Source organism: Dermochelys coriacea, chromosome 2 (assembly GCF_009764565.3).
Source record: "Dermochelys coriacea isolate rDerCor1 chromosome 2, rDerCor1.pri.v4, whole genome shotgun sequence".
In the NCBI taxonomy this organism is placed as follows: Eukaryota; Metazoa; Chordata; order Testudines; family Dermochelyidae; genus Dermochelys; species Dermochelys coriacea.
This window is the reverse complement of record NC_050069.1, coordinates 222,430,249-222,448,339: the sequence shown is the minus strand read 5'-3', so window position 1 is coordinate 222,448,339 and position 18,091 is coordinate 222,430,249. Positions and strand designations below refer to the sequence as shown.

At 37.1% G+C, this 18,091-nt stretch overlaps 1 protein-coding gene across 6 annotated transcripts in view; it reads right to left on the bottom strand.

Annotated features, from left to right (window-relative positions):
* SLC25A13 (solute carrier family 25 member 13) overlaps positions 1 to 18,091 on the bottom strand; it is a 139,572-nt gene that overhangs the window by 24,427 nt on the left and 97,054 nt on the right. For all 6 annotated transcript variants that reach the window (XM_038391675.2, XM_038391674.2, XM_043509260.1 and 3 more), the window contains 2 exons: positions 13,074 to 13,126; positions 12,072 to 12,152 (listed from right to left, as the gene is read on the bottom strand). In XM_038391675.2, coding sequence (XP_038247603.1) covers positions 12,072 to 12,152; positions 13,074 to 13,126 — 134 coding nt within the window. The remainder of the gene's footprint in view (positions 1 to 12,071; positions 12,153 to 13,073; positions 13,127 to 18,091) is intronic.

The window sequence follows — 18,091 nt, the reverse complement described above, 5'->3', positions numbered from 1 at the left end:
AAATATTATTTTGTAACTAGTGTGGCCTATCAGAGGGGTCCTATGCTAGTAGCTATAAGAAAAATGTCAAAATTTCTCAATAGTTATTGCACAGTGTTGCCTAGGGAATAGTAGTAATTTCCTATTATAAGGATGGAGAAATAATGCAGTAAATGAGAATCAGTACTGCCTTTTTAATGGCAACCATTGTTTTTATTTATACACACACACACACACACACACACACACACACACACACACACAGCATATATATATATATACACACATATATACACACACACACACCATCCCTACCTTGTACAAACACATAGTAAAGAAGATCCCTTTCCTGAGGAAGATAAGAAACTAAATAGACAAGATACACAAAGAGAGAAAGGAAGAAGCATTATCCTCATTTCATATATGGGCAACAGATTACGCGATTTGCCCGCTGTAACACAGACAGAACCAGACACTCAACCTAAGATGTACCGAATCCCAGTCCAGGGTCTTAAAACAACCTTAGTCTCTTAGAAAGTCCTGTTTCACAAATACCAAAAAAATCGAAAGAGGATCGCTATACATGCCCTTACACTGGGCATCTCCTTTCCTACCTACAGGGTTCTGGAGAAGTCAGCTCTGTCCCAGATTACTGAAATCCAGGCTTGAAAAATGTGCCAACCAGCTAAGGAGGCCAGACAGACTTCAAGATATATTTTTGTAGGGGCACTTGAGGGGAAGCATTTTGGTGAGAAGAGCCTGTTCAAATATTTCAGACAAAAAGTTTATTATTTGAAAAGTGTCTTTTTTAAAAAAATGAAAGATTTAATGATTTTTTTTAAATTCCACTCATTTTTCACATTTTAATCTACATTTTTATCAAAATATTTCATTTACTGAAAACCAGGATTTTTCAATAAACCGATTACTGAAAATCCAGAGGCTCAGTAGATGAAAAGTGTTGATAACCATTTTGATAAAGTTTTGGCTAAAAAGAAGAGTTAATTTTTGGGGGGGGGAAAGGAGCCATTTCAAATAATGTAAAATGGAGTTGCTTCACTTTTTTTCCATAAAGTTCTTTTTCTATTTTTCAACCAGCTCTAGGGGAGATACCCAGAACAGCCAGCTCTTGACTTGACTTCTTTGTCCCTTCGCAGTTGCTGAGAAGGGTGATCCACTTATCTCCTGATTGATATGAAGGTGGAGAGCTCTACTCTTTTACCAACTACTGCTCACCCTCTTCCTGGTTGTGCTATCTATAGAGGGGTGTGGATAGCATTCTCCAGCAATGAGCATTGTATGCACTACATGTACATTTGCCACTGAAAATGTGCAGTACACCTGTGATCACCACCACTTGGCTCACTCTGCTTATGATTGGACATTGATAAGCCCAGCAAAGAAGCCGGGCTCATAACGACAGGTCGCATTTTCCCAGTCTCTCTCTCCTTCGAAGGGTACTTATTCCAGCTCTGGTTAAAGGTTTTTAGTTTGGATAGTCTATGCGGCCAAGTTGCCATGCTGCAATCTCAAACACTTAAAGCTTCCTCAATGTCCATATGTAGCAAAAACTGGGGAACATGCTCCCTCAGACATTCACATTAAACAATCCATAAATGGAATTGCAGTTAGTCTGGTCGAACAGAGCAAAGTAGATTCCTGCTTGAATAATTTCTGAGTCAAATAGATACAAGTTACTGAGATGTCTTCACTCTCATTTTTTAACAACATAGCTAAACAGAAAATGATGGTTTATTTACAAAGCTCTGACCAGTTCTGCAATGGAAAAACAGTAGATTTGCTATTTTCCACTTTACAGGTAAAACTGTTCTTCAGAAGCCTAGCCAAGAAATCAAAGTGGAGCCTACTTGATTGGTGTTATAAAAGCAATTAAGTTACAGCCCTGTCAAATATGTTAACATCTGGCTCTGCCTGCTGTACTTTTGTCTATTTTGACTACTAGTGGTATCATTTAATGATTTACAGACCTTCCATGCCTTAAGGCATGGTAGCTGTATTAAAACTGTAATCCATTATTTCTTGGTATTGTCACATTATAAGTATCTTCCCATTTCTATTAGATAATTGGATCTGAATTTCTGATTTGGATTTTAAGATTTTAGGTTTTTGGACCTGTACTGGTTAACTCTAAAAATTCAGCTTCCTTTAAAAGATAGTGAAAAGATTATGACTGTCAACAGATGGCTTAGGCAGTGGTGCTATAAGGAGGGCTTTGGGATGTATGGCCACTGGGAGGCATTCATGGACAGAGGACAGTTCTCTTGGGATGGACTTCATCTGAATAGGGAAGAAAATAGACTTCTAGGATGGAGGCTGGCACAACTGATAAAGAGAGCTTTAAACTAGGAATTCGGGGGAGATGGTTGGGAGATCTCCAGGTAATCTCCACGCCAGATTTTAGCATTGAGAGGGAAGAAGACGAAATAAGAAAGGATACATCTGTGGTTAGGAGAATGTATATAAGGAGCAAGGGCAGTGTGGATACCAGTCTAATAGGTTATATTGGCTGTAGAATGACTGCGCCTAATAGGGTACAAGATGTGAGGAAGGCCAAACAGCAAAAAGGAAGATGTTTGTACACCAATGTGAGGAGCCTAGGTAACAAAATGGAGGAACTAGAGCTACTGGTGCAGGAAGTGAAACCAGATATTATAGGGATAACAGAAACATGGTGGAATAGTAGTCAAGACTGGACTACAGGTATTGAAGGGTATGTGCTGTTTAGGAAAGACAGAAATAAAGGTAAAGGTGGTGGAGTAGCATTGTATATCAATGATGAAGTAGAATGTAAAGAAATAAGAAGCGATGCAATGGATAAGACAGAGTCCGTCTGGGCAAAAATTACATTGGGGAAGATAACTAGTAGAGCCTCTCCTACGATAGTGCTTGGGGTGTGCTATAGACCTCCGGGATCTAATTTGGATATGGATAGAGCCCTTTTTAATGTTTTTAATAAAGTAAATACTAATGGAAACTGCGTGATCATGGAGACTTTAACTTCCCAGATATAGACTGGAGGACCAGTGCTAGTAATAATAATAATAGGGCTCAGATTTTCCTAGATGCGATAGCTGATTGATTCCTTCATCAAGTAGTTGCTGAACTGACTAAAGGGGATGCCATTTTAGATTTGATTTTGGTGAGCAGTGAGGACCTCATAGAAGAAATGATTGTAGAGGATAATCTTGGTTTAAATGATCATGAGCTAATTCAGTTCAAACTGAACGGAAGGATTAACAAAAATAAATCTACAACTAGGGTTTTTGATTTCAAAAGGGCTGACTTTCAAAAATTAAGGAAATTAGTTAGGGAAGTGGATTGGACTGAAGAACTTATGGATCTAAAGGTAGAGGAGGCCTGGGATTACTTTAAATCAAAGCTGCAGAAGCTATCGGAAGCCTGTATCCCAAGAAAGGGGAAAAAATTCATAGGAAGGAGTTGTAGACCAAGCTGGATGAGCAAGCATCTTAGAGAGGTGATTAAGAAGAAGCAGAAAGCATACAGGGAGTGGAAGATGGGAGGGATCAGCAAGGAAAGCTACCTTACTGAGGTCAGAACATGTAGGGATAAAGTGAGACAGGCTAAAAGTCAAGTAGAGTTGGACCTTGCAAAGGGAATTAAAACCAATAGTAAAAGGTTCTATAGCCATATAAATAAGAAGAAAACTAAGAAAGAAATGGGGCCGCTAAACACTGAGGATGGAGTGGAGGTTAAAGATAATCTAGGCATGGCCCAATATCTAAACAAATGTTTTGCCTCAGTCTTTAATAAGGCTAAAAAGGATCTTAGGGATAATGGTAGCATGACAGATGGGAATGAGGATATGGAGGTAGATATTACCATATCTGAGGTAGAAGCGAAACTCAAACAGCTTAATAGGACTAAATCAGGGGGCCCAGATAATCTTCATCCAAGAATATTAAAGGAATTGGCATCTGAAATTGCAAGCCCATTAGCAAGAATTTTTAATGAATCTGTAAACTCAGGAGTTGTACTAAATGATTGGAGAATTGCTAATACAGTTCCTATTTTTAAGAAAGGGAAAAAAAGTGATCCAGGTAACTACTGGACAGTTAGTTTGACATCTATAGTATGCAAGGTCCTGGAAAAAATTTTGAAGGAGAAATTAGTTAAGGACATTGAAGTCAATGGTAAATGGGACAAAATACAACATGGTTTTACAAAAGGTAGATTGTGCCAAACCAACCTGATCTCCTTCGTTAAGAAAGTAACAGATTTTTTTAGACAAAGGAAACGCAGTGGATCTAATTTACCTAGATTTCAGTAAGGTGTTTGATACCGTGCCACATGGAGAATTATTAGTTAAATTCGAAAAGATGGGGATCAATATGAACATCAAAAGGCGGATAAGGAATTGGTTAAAGGGGAGACTACAACGGGTCCTACTGAAAGGCGAACTGTCAGGCTGTAGGGAGGTTACCAGTGGAGTTTCTCAGGGATCAGTTTGGGGACCAATCTTATTTAATCTTTTTATTACTGACCTCGGCACAAAAAGTGGGAGTGTGCTAATAAAGTTTGCAGATGATACAAAGCTGGGAGGTATTGCTAATTCGGAGAAGGATCGGGATATTATACAGGAGGATCTGGATGACCTTGTAAACTGGTGTAATAGTAATAGGATGAAATTTAATAGTGAGAAGCATAAGGTTATGCATTTAGGGATTAATAACAAAAATTTTAGTTAGAAGCTGGGGACGCATCAATTAGAAGTAACGGAAGAGGAAAAGGAACTTGGAGTATTGGTTGATCATAGGATGACTATGAGCTGCCAATGTGTTGCGAATTATACCTGATCGGTCACGCACGGTTCAAGTTTTTAGGCTGAGGCACCAAAAACCAGGTCCAGATCTGCAGAGTTTCCAGTCTGTGTTTAATGTATTACGCTCGAGCGTGGTGCCCCCCCGCTAGTCAGGAGGGGACACCGTATACAGTTTATGCAAAGCTTATATACCATCTGACATTGCGTGCTGCCCTCGTGCATCGGCACCCTTAACCAATGAATTCCATCCTCACCCCATCCTCAGCCACTCTCTGGTGAGTGCTTTCTCGTGTTCTGAGAATGTCAACAACTTTATCATTAAAACGGAACATGCAGTTACACAATGTGCCTCGCATACCACAAAGACAGGAAGGACAACAGTTTCAAGGCCCGAAACGATTCCCCAAATGTGCTGCGGTCTGTGCTGTGTAATAGTAATAGGATGAAATTTAATAGTGAGAAGCGTAAGGTTATGCATTTAGGGATTAATAACAAAAATTTTAGTTAGAAGCTGGGAACGCATCAATTAGAAGTAACGGAAGAGGAAAAGGACCTTGGAGTATTGGTTGATCATAGGATGACTATGAGCTGCCAATGTGATATGGCTGTGAAAAAAGCTAATGCGGTTTTGGGATGCATCAGGAGAGGCATTTCCAGTAGGGATAAGGAGGTTTTAGTACCGTTATACAAGGCACTAGTGAGACCTCACCTGGAATACTCTGTGCAGTTCTGGTCTCCCATGTCTCCCAAAGGATGAATTCAAACTGGAGCAGGTACAGAGAAGGGCTACTAGGAGGATCCGAGGAATGGAAAACTTGTCTTATGAAAGGAGACTTAAGGAGCTTGGCTTGTTTAGCCTAACTAAAAGAAGGTTGAGGGGAGATATGATTGCTCTCTATAAATATATCAGAGGGATAAATACAGGAGAGGGAGAGGAATTATTTAAGCTCAGCACCAATGTGGACACAAGAACAAATGGGTATAAACTGGCCACCAGGAAGTTTAGACTTGAAATTAGACAAAGGTTTCTAACCATCAGAGGAGTGAAGTTTTGGAATAGCCTTCCAAGGGAAGCAGGGGAGGCAAAAGATCTATCTGGCTTTAAGATTCTACTCGATAAGTTTATGGAGGAGATGGTATGATGGGATAATGGGATTTTGGTAAGTAATTGATCTTTAAATATTCAGGGTAAATAGGCCTAATACCCTGAGATGGGATATTAGATGGATGGGATCTGAGTTACCCAGGAAAAAATTTTCTGTAGTATCTAGCTGGTGAATCTTGCCCATATGCTCAGGGTTTAGCTGATCGCCATATTTGGGGTTGGGAAAGAATTTTTCTCCAGGGCAGATTGGAAGAGGCCCTGGAGGTTTTTCGCCTTCCTTTGTAGCATGGGGCATGGGTCACTTGAGGGAGGATTCTCTGCTCCTTGAAGTCTTTAAACCACGATTTGAGGACTTCAATAGCTCAAACATAGGTGAGGTTTTTCGTAGGAGTGGGTGGGTGAGATTCTGTGGCCTGCATTGTGCAGGAGGTCGGACTAGATGATCAGAATGGTCCCTTCTGATTTTAGTATCTATGAATCTATGAAAAGGAGGATTGGAAAGTGCAGTGCTGTTAAAGGTAATTTAAAACAAATTATATTTTGGGGGCTATAAAATATGTCAATACAATAACTTTCACAATATAGTAGTAAAACAATGTTTTAAATATTTAAAATGTGCAGAACATTAAGCACATTCAATGAAAAAATGGAATTTTATAGTCCCAAAAGATTGTATGCTTTAGGCTTTGAAAAATCTAAGTAAAACCATGCTGCCCCTCCCCCCGATTGTTTTATGATCTGTAAAAATTCTATTGGAAAAAATCAGCCTCTGATTTGTCCCAGGAAATATGCCTTGGAAAATATACATTAAATGAACAAGCCTAAAATAAGAGTATATATAAATAGCAGATAAATCATCACTTGGAACAGGTATTTCGTGTGTGTACATGAACATGCCATATATACTTTAAGAAAGGTAATTTTAAACAGATAAGGGTGGGTGAAAGATTCAGTGAACTAGTGGGAGAAAAATCCAAAACTACAAGGAAAAGTGGCTTGGAATTCCTCATCTAGTCTGAAGGGTAGATGGATAAATATATACCACAGACTCTCCCTCCCTTATAAGAGGACTTTCTACTACAACTACCTGGATACAATATTACGTTACTTTATACTGCCACCACTCTTCAACACAACACCTAAAACTAAGGTTGGATGAACAATTAATTGGAAACAATTCAAATGTAACAGTTTTAAAGCACATCTGGCTTTACCAAATAGTACCTCTCAAATTAAATTTGAGTCTAGATCTAGATATATGTACCAGAAGTTAATGTTTTATATATATAGTTAAAATGTATTCATACACAATAACTCATAGAAGAAGGCCATACTCTTAACAGCTAAATGTAAATTAAGGGACTTTTAAGCAAGTTAATAAATAGGCAGCTTTAATTTCAATTGGCAATGAAAATAAAGTTGGATCTTCCCCAGTTCCTCCTTAAACCAGAAAAGTGAATCTTGGGTTTTTATATGCATGTGCTACTCCCATTGACACTAATGGAAGTTATATGCATGTATCGATGGGGAATAGACCTCTTAGAGTTAATCTGTTAAGAGTTCAAAAAAGTGTACTCCGTTTCCTTTCAAAGTTAATATCAGCAATCATAAAGAACACCATTATTTGTCTAACTCCCTTAATACACTTACGAGAACTTTTAGCATTAAGAAGAATGAGGCTGTTCTATTTTCTCTCTGACACACACATTTTTTTTCCTGGCATATAGCTCTGAGTTTCTTTTTATCCATAACCTAGATTTCTCAGCCAAATATAATAAATTTATCAGTTGTAAGTTTCTGCACACGGAAAACAGAAATGGCACCTCCAGTTTCCTTTGTCTACAATCTGTAAGAGTTTCTGGATTCTTGCAGGCAAGACATCCAAGAAGGTTCTGGCAGTTGCAATTCTCCAGCTCTGTGCCTTGATTACAATATGCTAGAGAGAGAACACAACTCACAGGACACCACTAGACTCACCTTTATTACCTTCAAAAACAAAAGCAACGTTCTAAGTAACAATATTAAGAATTTGCAGTGGGATTGATTATTTATCACAACTTCCATGGAATGTTAGTGCATTTACCTTTTATACACTATTGTTGACTAGAATTTTGAACACTTTCTAGTTAAGCAAACCCTAAAATTCTATAACATCTAATTTTTATGTTCCATGGGAGAGTTGAGATTATCCATACAAATCTAGTATGTCTCAGCTTTATTAGTATAAACATAAAACCTCTAGAAATATATAGCTAAATCTATCTCAACAACTTAAATAAAAACAAGTCTGTACGGGAGCTGTAATCATACTGTGCTACGCAATTTAAAAATCAGCTAATAGTGAGGACACACAGATGCTGTGTTGGGAAAGACTGTATGTACTTGCACATTAAGGGAAGAACAACATTTTGCTTTGTAATGCTTCTTACAAAGTTTTAGGCTACTGATTTATATGGGTGTTTATATCAGTAAATACAAGTAGTTTAGAGATTTTGTACAGGCATTTATTTTAAGTCATACTGCTTATTTTTCCTACTCTTGTTAACAATACAGTGACCAACTGTTTGTATTTTTTATATATATTTTATTTTCAGCAACTTGAATGTCTGCTCCTACTTCCAGAGTTAACACAAGTTACTCATTTTGCCACCACTTCATTTACAAAGAAAACTAATATTTATTCAAGCAAGCAGAATATTCATTTCAACGTTTTATGACACAGACGTCTTCTTAAAAAAGTCAGTCTTACTTTAAATCACAACGCAACTGGAGTTTTTACTCTGTGATTATGATCCAAACGAGACAATGATTCGTGTTACTGTATCAAAAAAATTACTTAATGTCTTAACCAGTAACAGCCCTAAGTGGCTATGTGCAATATGAATAATCATTTTTCAAAATAAAATTGGCTTTCTAACATTTTGTTGGTCCCCCTTTTTCTTTCAGTCAATACTGTGGTATAGATCATTAAAGCAGGATGGCCTCAGACGCCAGTAGCTTTCACTGGAACAGTTACCAATGTGAAATAACTTGAAAGTTGGGAAGAAAAATGTTCTCTTTTGGAAGCCTTAAGCATATGACTACTACAAAAGGAGCTCAGCCTCTGTCACCCTGCACCTAGCCATAAACTCACCCTCTTATCATGGTCTCCTTGTAGGTAACCATAATATTAGGACAATTTCGTGTAACATGTTTTTGCATTTTTAAAGTTGAGGAAATTAACCTATATTTTCTGCATAAGTCTTTAGAAGATCTGAATTCCAGGCCCACCGTATCACTGGACACTTTACTACATCTTGGAAATGAAGATTTGTACTATTATAATAGTGTAAGGAACTACAAAGGATTCTCAAAAACCACAAATGAAGTTAGGAGTACCAAATAGGTAAGGACCATATCTCTTCATGGCTGAGAAGCACCAGGAAAATTACTGCATTAAATATATATTAATAAATTATAATAAATAACAACAGCAGTTTGATCTTATAATAGTAAAATTCCTTATAAGTGAGGAAGCAAAATTTAGCACTTCTGGTTCAATAGAGTGATTTACACTTCAACTCTCCTTAAACCACTGTATCAAAATAATCTATAAAGGTTACAGTTCTCTTTTAATTGTGTTCTAGGAATTTTTTTTATTTTCTTTTAATTTTAGACAAACTACCACTTTCATCTTCACATAATAAAAGCTATGAAACAGGCTGTTAGCTGAACTAAATACCATGAGGTCATGAAGCAAAGATCTTTCTGCATTTTTTTGCAGGGGAGAAAACAGTTTACAAAACAGAAAAAGGCTTGTTCAATGAAACAAGCAGCTTTGGTTACAAGTGCAAAAGTCAGCCATGTGTACTAATTCTCAGTAATTATGATGCAAGGTGAGCTCCCCAGGGACTTAAAAGTCAACGCCTAGCAATGGTTGGGCGAACAGCAGAGTGAAACCGCTCATGTGATACTGAACCCTTGAAAGCCCTTTGTATTACCAAAGAGACAAATATATCTACAGAGCTGCTTGGTCCTCCCACTGTGCTCAGAACTGGAATCAAAAATAAATACCCAAGTTTATTACACGAAAAAGTGTAGACGTTCCTACTTAATCAAATATTTCAGACCTAGGAGATCAGAGACGGTGACCAATATTTTTAAATGTAAATTTATCATCCATTTGTAGTTGAGATCTGAGCATGGGGAGTGGAAAGCTGGTCTGACAGCTTTCCCCTACAAAATTCATCTTAATTGGCTGCTCTAATTTAGGATCAATTCTGATATTCTTGGAATCCTGTAAACTTCTGTAGGATAATGATTAAAAATAAGCCATAACAGAGTCTTGACACACTATATACCACTGTCTACTTGCTTCCCACATGGGGGATTATCAATGTTTTAAGTAGACTTAAAAGACAAGGGTGGACTTTTCCAAAGAACTCTCTGCTCCCATTGAAGCCAATAACTAGCATCACTTCTAAAGACAATCTGTGCTGTAAATTTGAAGGAGATGCACAAATACAAAAAAATGAGACCACCTTCAGGAAGATAATACAAGTCACAACCTATCTACCTGGCACTAAACTGTACCCTTAAGTGAAACACTTCAATTAAAGAAAACTCAAGGCACTCTGCCACCACATCTCCTACCAGAACTTTATGCAGAATCTCAATTAACTTTATATTTCAAATACCAACTGGGATAATCCAACATTTACAGCACATTTAAAATAGGTCCCAAGCAATCTTCCTCTTAAAGCAGATACTTAGTTTATAATAAATTATTGAAAAAGGCTTGTTGCAGCAGCCTCATAAATGATAGGTTACAGTGAAAGAACTAGTGTTATCTGCACTACATAAAAAAATTCAGATCTGCCAATAAAACAAATCTAGGTTAATTTAGTGCATTTTCATGTTGAAAAGATGCACTGAATTCTATATGACATATGCACACAACTAAAAATGTTCTAAATGGGAGGGGGAAACATTTCTGTATCCACAAGTACTTTATTGCATTTTCCCTTCAGTTAGTGTTTGCTTTTATTTGGGTCTTTAAAGGCCCACATTCTTTTTTTTTTTTTTTGAACGCTCCTAAAGTTACAGAACAAGGGGATCCTACCTGGCAGTCTAAGACAGGTCAGTGATCAAACAGAAGCAGTAGTCAGACAGCAGCCAAATCCTGCCTCATCCCATGAGAATTACAGAAAGCCAGGACTTCTCAGTCTGTACTACATTCAAACAACTGCACCCTGAGGCTCAGATAATCATACTGGCTCTTTGCAAGCACATACAGCATGAATCTCTGCACTACTGATGTTAAGATAGAATTATTTGTTTTTAAGTTGTTCAACATAATTTTCAGGACAGATAGAAACTGCTTTAAAATGTGACCTCATTTGTCTTATGACAGCAGAAACTAAGTTAGATTGAAAATATACCAGCACTGCTCTGCCCCAGTGATCAAAGCCAGTTTAAATAAACAGCGTTCTTTATCCTTAAAGTGAACTAGTCTTTGAACAAGAGTTCATTTTACTTAAAGTATTTATATTCGCTTGAACAAAATCAATATACCAGATAAAGTGAGATATAGTATGACTAGATAGAACTAAAGTGTAAAATAATGAATAACCTGTATCTCATTCTGCATAAGATACTATTCTGTGCAAGAAAAACAGTCTTCTAAACTATGGTGGGTTTTAAATACAGCCTACATTCAGGAATGCATTATGCAGTAGTTAGCATTACACAGCCTACGTCTCCTATGAATGCAAAGAAGCATGAGTAGTTTTTGCCATTTACAAAGCCAGTATCACTGCAAAAAGTGAAAATTAGTGGGCACGATATAACATCAGGAAAAAAGTGACATCGCACAGTGGGTGCCACAATGAAATAATGCACTAATTATTAACTTCTGGAAAGGTTAGCATGAATCCTATTTAGGACATAAGCTGCAGCCAATGTGTCTTTATTAAGGAAACAATTCTAAGATGTGAAGAAATTATACAAATTAGTTAAAAGGCAAGAAACATACAAATGTTTACCCTTCCACATCAAGAATGGGACTATCTAGGAAAGAATTGAGTTGCTCTAGTAGATTCTGTCCTTGTACTGGATCTGTGGTTAAACAGAAACCTTAGTCCACAAAATTTAATCTTATATATTTTAATCTCTCCCAAACATAGGAAATGTAAAGAAGATACTTACACAACCACCAGCAAGAATTTCTGCTGCCAGTGGGACAGAACGATCTTTGTTCATAAATTTGTCTCTCACAAAATCATTAACCTTAAAAACAAGGATTTATGAAAGCTGGTAAATAAGGAGTGAGAAGCACATAGTAATTACAAATTTATTGCAATTAAAAATGCAAATAAATCCAGATGTTACATCTATCAAGGTGCCAAACAGTCATTCATAGATATTAAATAAAATCTTATGTAGTATATGAAATATTGTAAAGCTGACTGTAGTACTGTTCTTTCAAATCAACATATTATTTTAAAGATATATGAAATAATCATAAGTTTCTATAAGAGTCTCCAAAATGGTAATTGAAAGCTGATTTAAAATTGGATTTCAAGATACAATACATTTTATAGCAATGTTAGCTTAATGAAAAAGAAACATCATCACTGGCTTTTGTGTATAAACAATGCATTATGATTAGGTTTATAATGAGAAATTCTTTAATGCCTTTAAACTATTCAGAAAATCTAAAATTACGTGAGCTAAAGAGCAAGTAATGTACATAATAGAAATACATGCAAACAGGTTCCTTTCATATCAGAGTTCCATTGTGTGCCAGCATTCTTTTATATTAATCTAGAAATTAAACAACTGCAGCGGGGAAAAAAAAATCTTATTCCTTTGTGAGAAGAAACTAAATCAAGGCCTGGGCTACTTCAAAACAAACAGAGGAGTAAAACTAGTGGATATGGGAGACTTTGTACATTTTGAATCAAGCCCCCAAATGATAGGTTTAATCAGCCCCTTCTCAGAAATACAAGTATGCTGCTTGTACACCACTTGCAGTGCCCATGGTTGAGATCTGAGCAATTGCCATACCCTTTGGAAGTAAAACCTCATCTAACAAAAAACATGGAATATATTTTAACATACTAAATCACAAAAACCCTACGTCTGCTCATTGGAAATTCAGACATACAAATGATGGCTAAAGGCTAGAACCCCCACTTTCAGACTTACAGTAAGTTTTATGGCCTTCTCTGGGGCTACTCCCAATAATTGTGGTAAAAGACCTGTAAACACAAAGAGAGCTTAAATGTATTAAATAACTTAGTATTAGCTAAACAAATCAACGGCTATATGCAAAGATCACCACACAGAAAAGAGGGCAATTTTTTAGGCAATTTTCTGCTATTACATTTAATGAGTACTTAAACATTCCATTTCGAGAACAAACTTCTTACTGCCACATGAAGTCAAAGCAACTTCCTATCCATATTTTAGTTACTTTGCACTTAAACTAATATTAGTGATTTAAGAAATTTATATACCAAGGCTGGTTTACCAAAATAATACTGTTTTCTTCTCTGCACATCAAAATTTGTTCTGTTATTTAAAAGTTAAGGTATTTCAGCAGTGAGAAACAAGTTATCTGCATTTCAAAATCAAGAGAATAAAGCATTTTGCTGGCATGAAACAATAGCATAAGGTGGAATGACCTAAGGGGATATGAAAGAAAGTAATGCAAAACAGCCAAACATGTACAACTGCATTCTTAAGTTGAGCACTTTGTCTAGAGCGCTAATTCTCCAAAGCTTAGACACTGGAAGTTATATTATTTAGCTACCAATATGTGGAATTTCTGATTTCTCTTAACTGAGCTGCACTATACAGTTGGAACTGAGAGTCTTTAGTCAGCACAGCTTTGTTGAATTAAAGTGAACAATCTATTTTTGTAAAAGTTCAGCTGAAATGATCTAAAGAAGTTACAAAACCTTACAGAAGGGATATGGGAATAGAATGCTGCCTCAAGTGCAGCATTGTGCACAGCGAAAAGGGAATGTGATTTACGGCACTATTTACGTATGTGAGAAGTAACCCTGTGAGCAAGAGTTGCAGGAGCAGGCCTGAAGTATTTCAGTAATGTACACAGTACTTCTGGGTAAATTACACTAAATCTAACATTTGCAATTCTCATGTTTGGGTGAAGAGGCTACAACTATAGTTCTATGTCTAAGGAGCCTGCTTGCCAAAGGGCTTTTTTGCCACCAAACTGGATGTTTGGATGACAAATAGGATGAAAAATACATTAATCTGACCCAGAGATTTTTTTTTTTTCTGTCTTGCTCCAGCTTTTCTGGTTGCTATTGACATTTCCTGAGAAGAGTATCATTTGGCTTGCTGTTTCAGAAGCAGTCAAACTATATTCTGCATGTCAAGAAATAGTGTGTATTTATTAATTATGTACATCATTACAAGCACACACATGTACATGTCTCCACACAAAACAATTATGTTAAAACAGCATTACACTTACATTGTTGAATGGTCAAATGAAAGAAAATTCCAATGGTGCAAATGCATGTACAGCTGGCCAAAAAATGGGAAAATTTTGTGAAGGCAAATTGTCCACATTTGGCTGAAGAATTTTAAATTCTGAAAATTTTCAATTAGCTCTAGTTGCATGTGCAACCGTAACTCTGCGTTCCATGCAAATACACTCTGACAATGTGTGATCATGTAATGAATGACTACTTTTTCCACAGGACCTCGCCTCATTCAGCCAGTTGTGCACAATGAATAAGGCAGGGACACATACTGAATAAGACTGAATTCTAACAATCCATGCCTTATTTTGGACCTAATTCTATTTGCAATCACCACTTTATAAATATAAAGTAAATCTGAATTTACATCAGCATAACAGAGTACATCTGGGCCTTTCCTGAATATAACGACAGTGCATGCACACTTCACACACTGGTCCATCTCCAGCCCAACGAAATCAAAAGAAAAATTACCATTGACTCTGATAGACGTGCAGTGACAAAATATTGGGAAATCGTTAATTTAAAGTAATTGTATATATTCAGTGTCCAATTTTTGGAAGCCTTATAATTGGGACAAATGGAACTGATTTTCACTGGACAGATTTGGGAATGGTCACTTTGCCATATTTTTTCTACCCCAATTGTTCAAGGTAGTAAAGGTACTAAAAAAAATAGCAAAAATGTGTTTATCCTGGCAAAAGTCATTTCTACCCATCTGCCTTCTTCTTCACTCAAAAATCCAACTGAAATGTTTTCACTCAAGCTTTCCACTAAAATTTATCTGAGAAAGGAAGTTTCAACCCAAAAAGTGAAAGTTATAAAGTATCTAAAAAAACCAAAACCCTTCATAGTATGAGAATCCTGAGGCAATTTTAATTAGACATGTTGCTGTGTGTGCCAGCTATAAAATATTATATATAATAAAGAGAAATGCTACTTAATAGTAGTTTCCCCATATAATCTATGCATATATTAGGTTTCTGACCTCACATTATACTAGGGCTCTGAAAGAAGGCAAAAGATGGATATGGTAAAAAAAAGTAGTATTGCAAATTAAATTAAGAGCTTATGGAATCAGAGAAAAAAAATTCAAATCAGTATATCTCAAATTAGCACTATAAACTGTTTCTGCTTCATTTCAGTAAGTGGGGGAGACAGGTCTTATTCATCAAAAATATATTATAGGTTTCTGTGGATGATCAGATCTTGGTTTCATACCATGCTTTATTTTTATTTTTTTAGTATCAGCTAACTATACCACACAAACAAGTGAGTAAGTGGGAAGAGTTGTTGCTCAATCTATGAAAAATGCTTGAAACCCCTATGACACACAATGCAGAGTTGGTAATGGAACACTGAAAACTTTCCTGTTACATGATTTACACAGGAAAACAGACAATACAAGAGTACTACCACTCCATAAATTGGTATCCAATTGCAAGTTTCCAGAAAATGAAGTTTCTATCATAGAGATCCCATTTCATTAGTAGTATGAGACACATGTAAATTCATATGGTGACTAAAAGGAGTGATTAAAGTCTATAGATCATGAGGAGTTGGGGGGTATTGTGGCACTGAAGGAATCTTTGGAATTAAGAGAAAAATTAAGTCCCTATCATTTGTGGTCAAAGATCCCAGGTCTCTCCCCTCACCTCAGTAGAAGGGGTATTTCCACACTGGTACATTAGAAAGTTACAAAAAGTATGTACCAGTGTTTATATTGTGCCCATAATCACTGTTATGTAGGTGCCTTCCAAGTGACACCATCCCAATTATCCTGAGAACTGAATTCTCTTTACAGAAAATTTAATGCTCTCTTTACATCCACAAGATGGTGTAATTTATCCTTATCTGAGAGTGGTGGTTTAAGACATGATATTTCTGCTCTTTTAAAAACTGGAGTGGAAATAAAAAAATCTCTGTTCACTCCAGTGAATGGAAAAATGTGATCTGTTTAAAAAATATCCAAAGTAGGGTCTGGAAGACCTGCTCACTTGTCTGACACTGCAGTGCACAGAGTGTCTAATGCCCAACTATCTCAATTCTGAATAATTGCACTGTTAACAGAGTTCTTCAGATTACTGAAGTTTCCATTGCTAACAAACATGTCTCTGAGCGCTGCATATTACCATAAAGAGCCTCAGTTATTGAACAGTGGCACATATGTGCTACTTTAACCTTAAATACTGAATTTACAGGCAACTAGAGACAGCAGCATGAAGCGACATGGGAAGTTTTTTTGTCAAAGTAACTATAGTGCTATATAGCAGGTGAATGTACTAATCTGTAAATTTGTCCCTCAAATTCTTGTCATCCCCCCTCAGCATCCAAACCTAACTGGAACCTCTTCAACCTCCCCTCAGCTGCCAAACTTTCCCAGTTGTCCTTTTGTCATACACCTGACAATCAGGTAACAGCCCAACACCCACTGCAAGTAGCTATAGGGAATTCCAAATTCTTTAATAAATTCCATCTATATTCATCTTTAAAAAGGGAAGTTACACCAGGGCAAACGTCAAACAAAGCATTTGTACAAAATGCAGTTTACTTTGCCAGCAAATTGCCGCTACAATGACTGTGCTGTTCAAAATAATCCAGTTTCTTCTCCTGTTTAAGCCTGAAATGAGATCATAATCCTGTGTTTGGGGCATTAACACTGTCAAACTGATTACAAATTCACCGATTCAGAATCTACTTCAAGATAACGGAGATTATGGGCTGTGATCAAGGAAGCTCATAAACCCAGTATTACTTGCCTGAAAACTGGCAAAAAGAGCAACACAGGACAATGTACAAACAACGTAATAAGCAAAAGGAGTTTATCTTTATGCAGGACATGTCTGATTTCCCCAATTTGAAATTCTCTCTGTGTTAGAGCGGTTTATACAATTTGTCAGAAGAAGATATAATGGAATTCTCATGGCATCCTGATGGCACCAATTTGCTATTTTGGAAACACAGGTAAAGCAGCTGTATGCTAGGGAATTAAATTATATTTTTCATCTAATAGTTGGGCATTTTCTAAGGTTTTGGTTGCTAGAAACCCCTAGCAAGAAGAAAATATCTGTCACCATTCTTTACTAAATTACTAGACTTGATCAAAAAAACTCAGCACATTTAGCTATAGAATCATTAAATATCCATTGTGTTTATTCTACATAATCTGTGCTTTATAGAGGAATTAGTCAACCAACATCCAATAATAAAAAGCACACATTACAGCAGTGATGCCCAAACTTTTCCTGTTGTGCTCCCCCCGCACACAAGTAATGAATCTGTCCGTGCCCCCCTTCTATTACTGCACAGCCAAGGATTCCTCAGCAGAGGAGCATGGGCTGAGGTGGAGTGGGGGCAGAACTGGGGTGGGGGAGGAGCTGGGGCTAGAGGCAAAGCTGGCCTTCTGATGGAGAGGAAATGAGGGCGGGGCGGAACTGTGGCTGGGGATGGAGCTGCAACTGGATGGCACTCCCTCCCTGCCCCCCACGGGTGTTGTCCCAGGTCCCGCCACACCCCCCTCCCTGAATGCTCCTTCACACCCCTTACGGGGGCACGCCTCGGGGAGCACTGTGTTACAGGGAGAATGTGTAGCAACACCTATTATTAAGGTTGAGACAAGGTAGGTTTTATTGGTATTTATTGGACCAACTTCTGTTGGAAGAAGGTACAAGGTTTCAAGCTGCACAGAGCTCTTCCTCAAGTCTACATCAC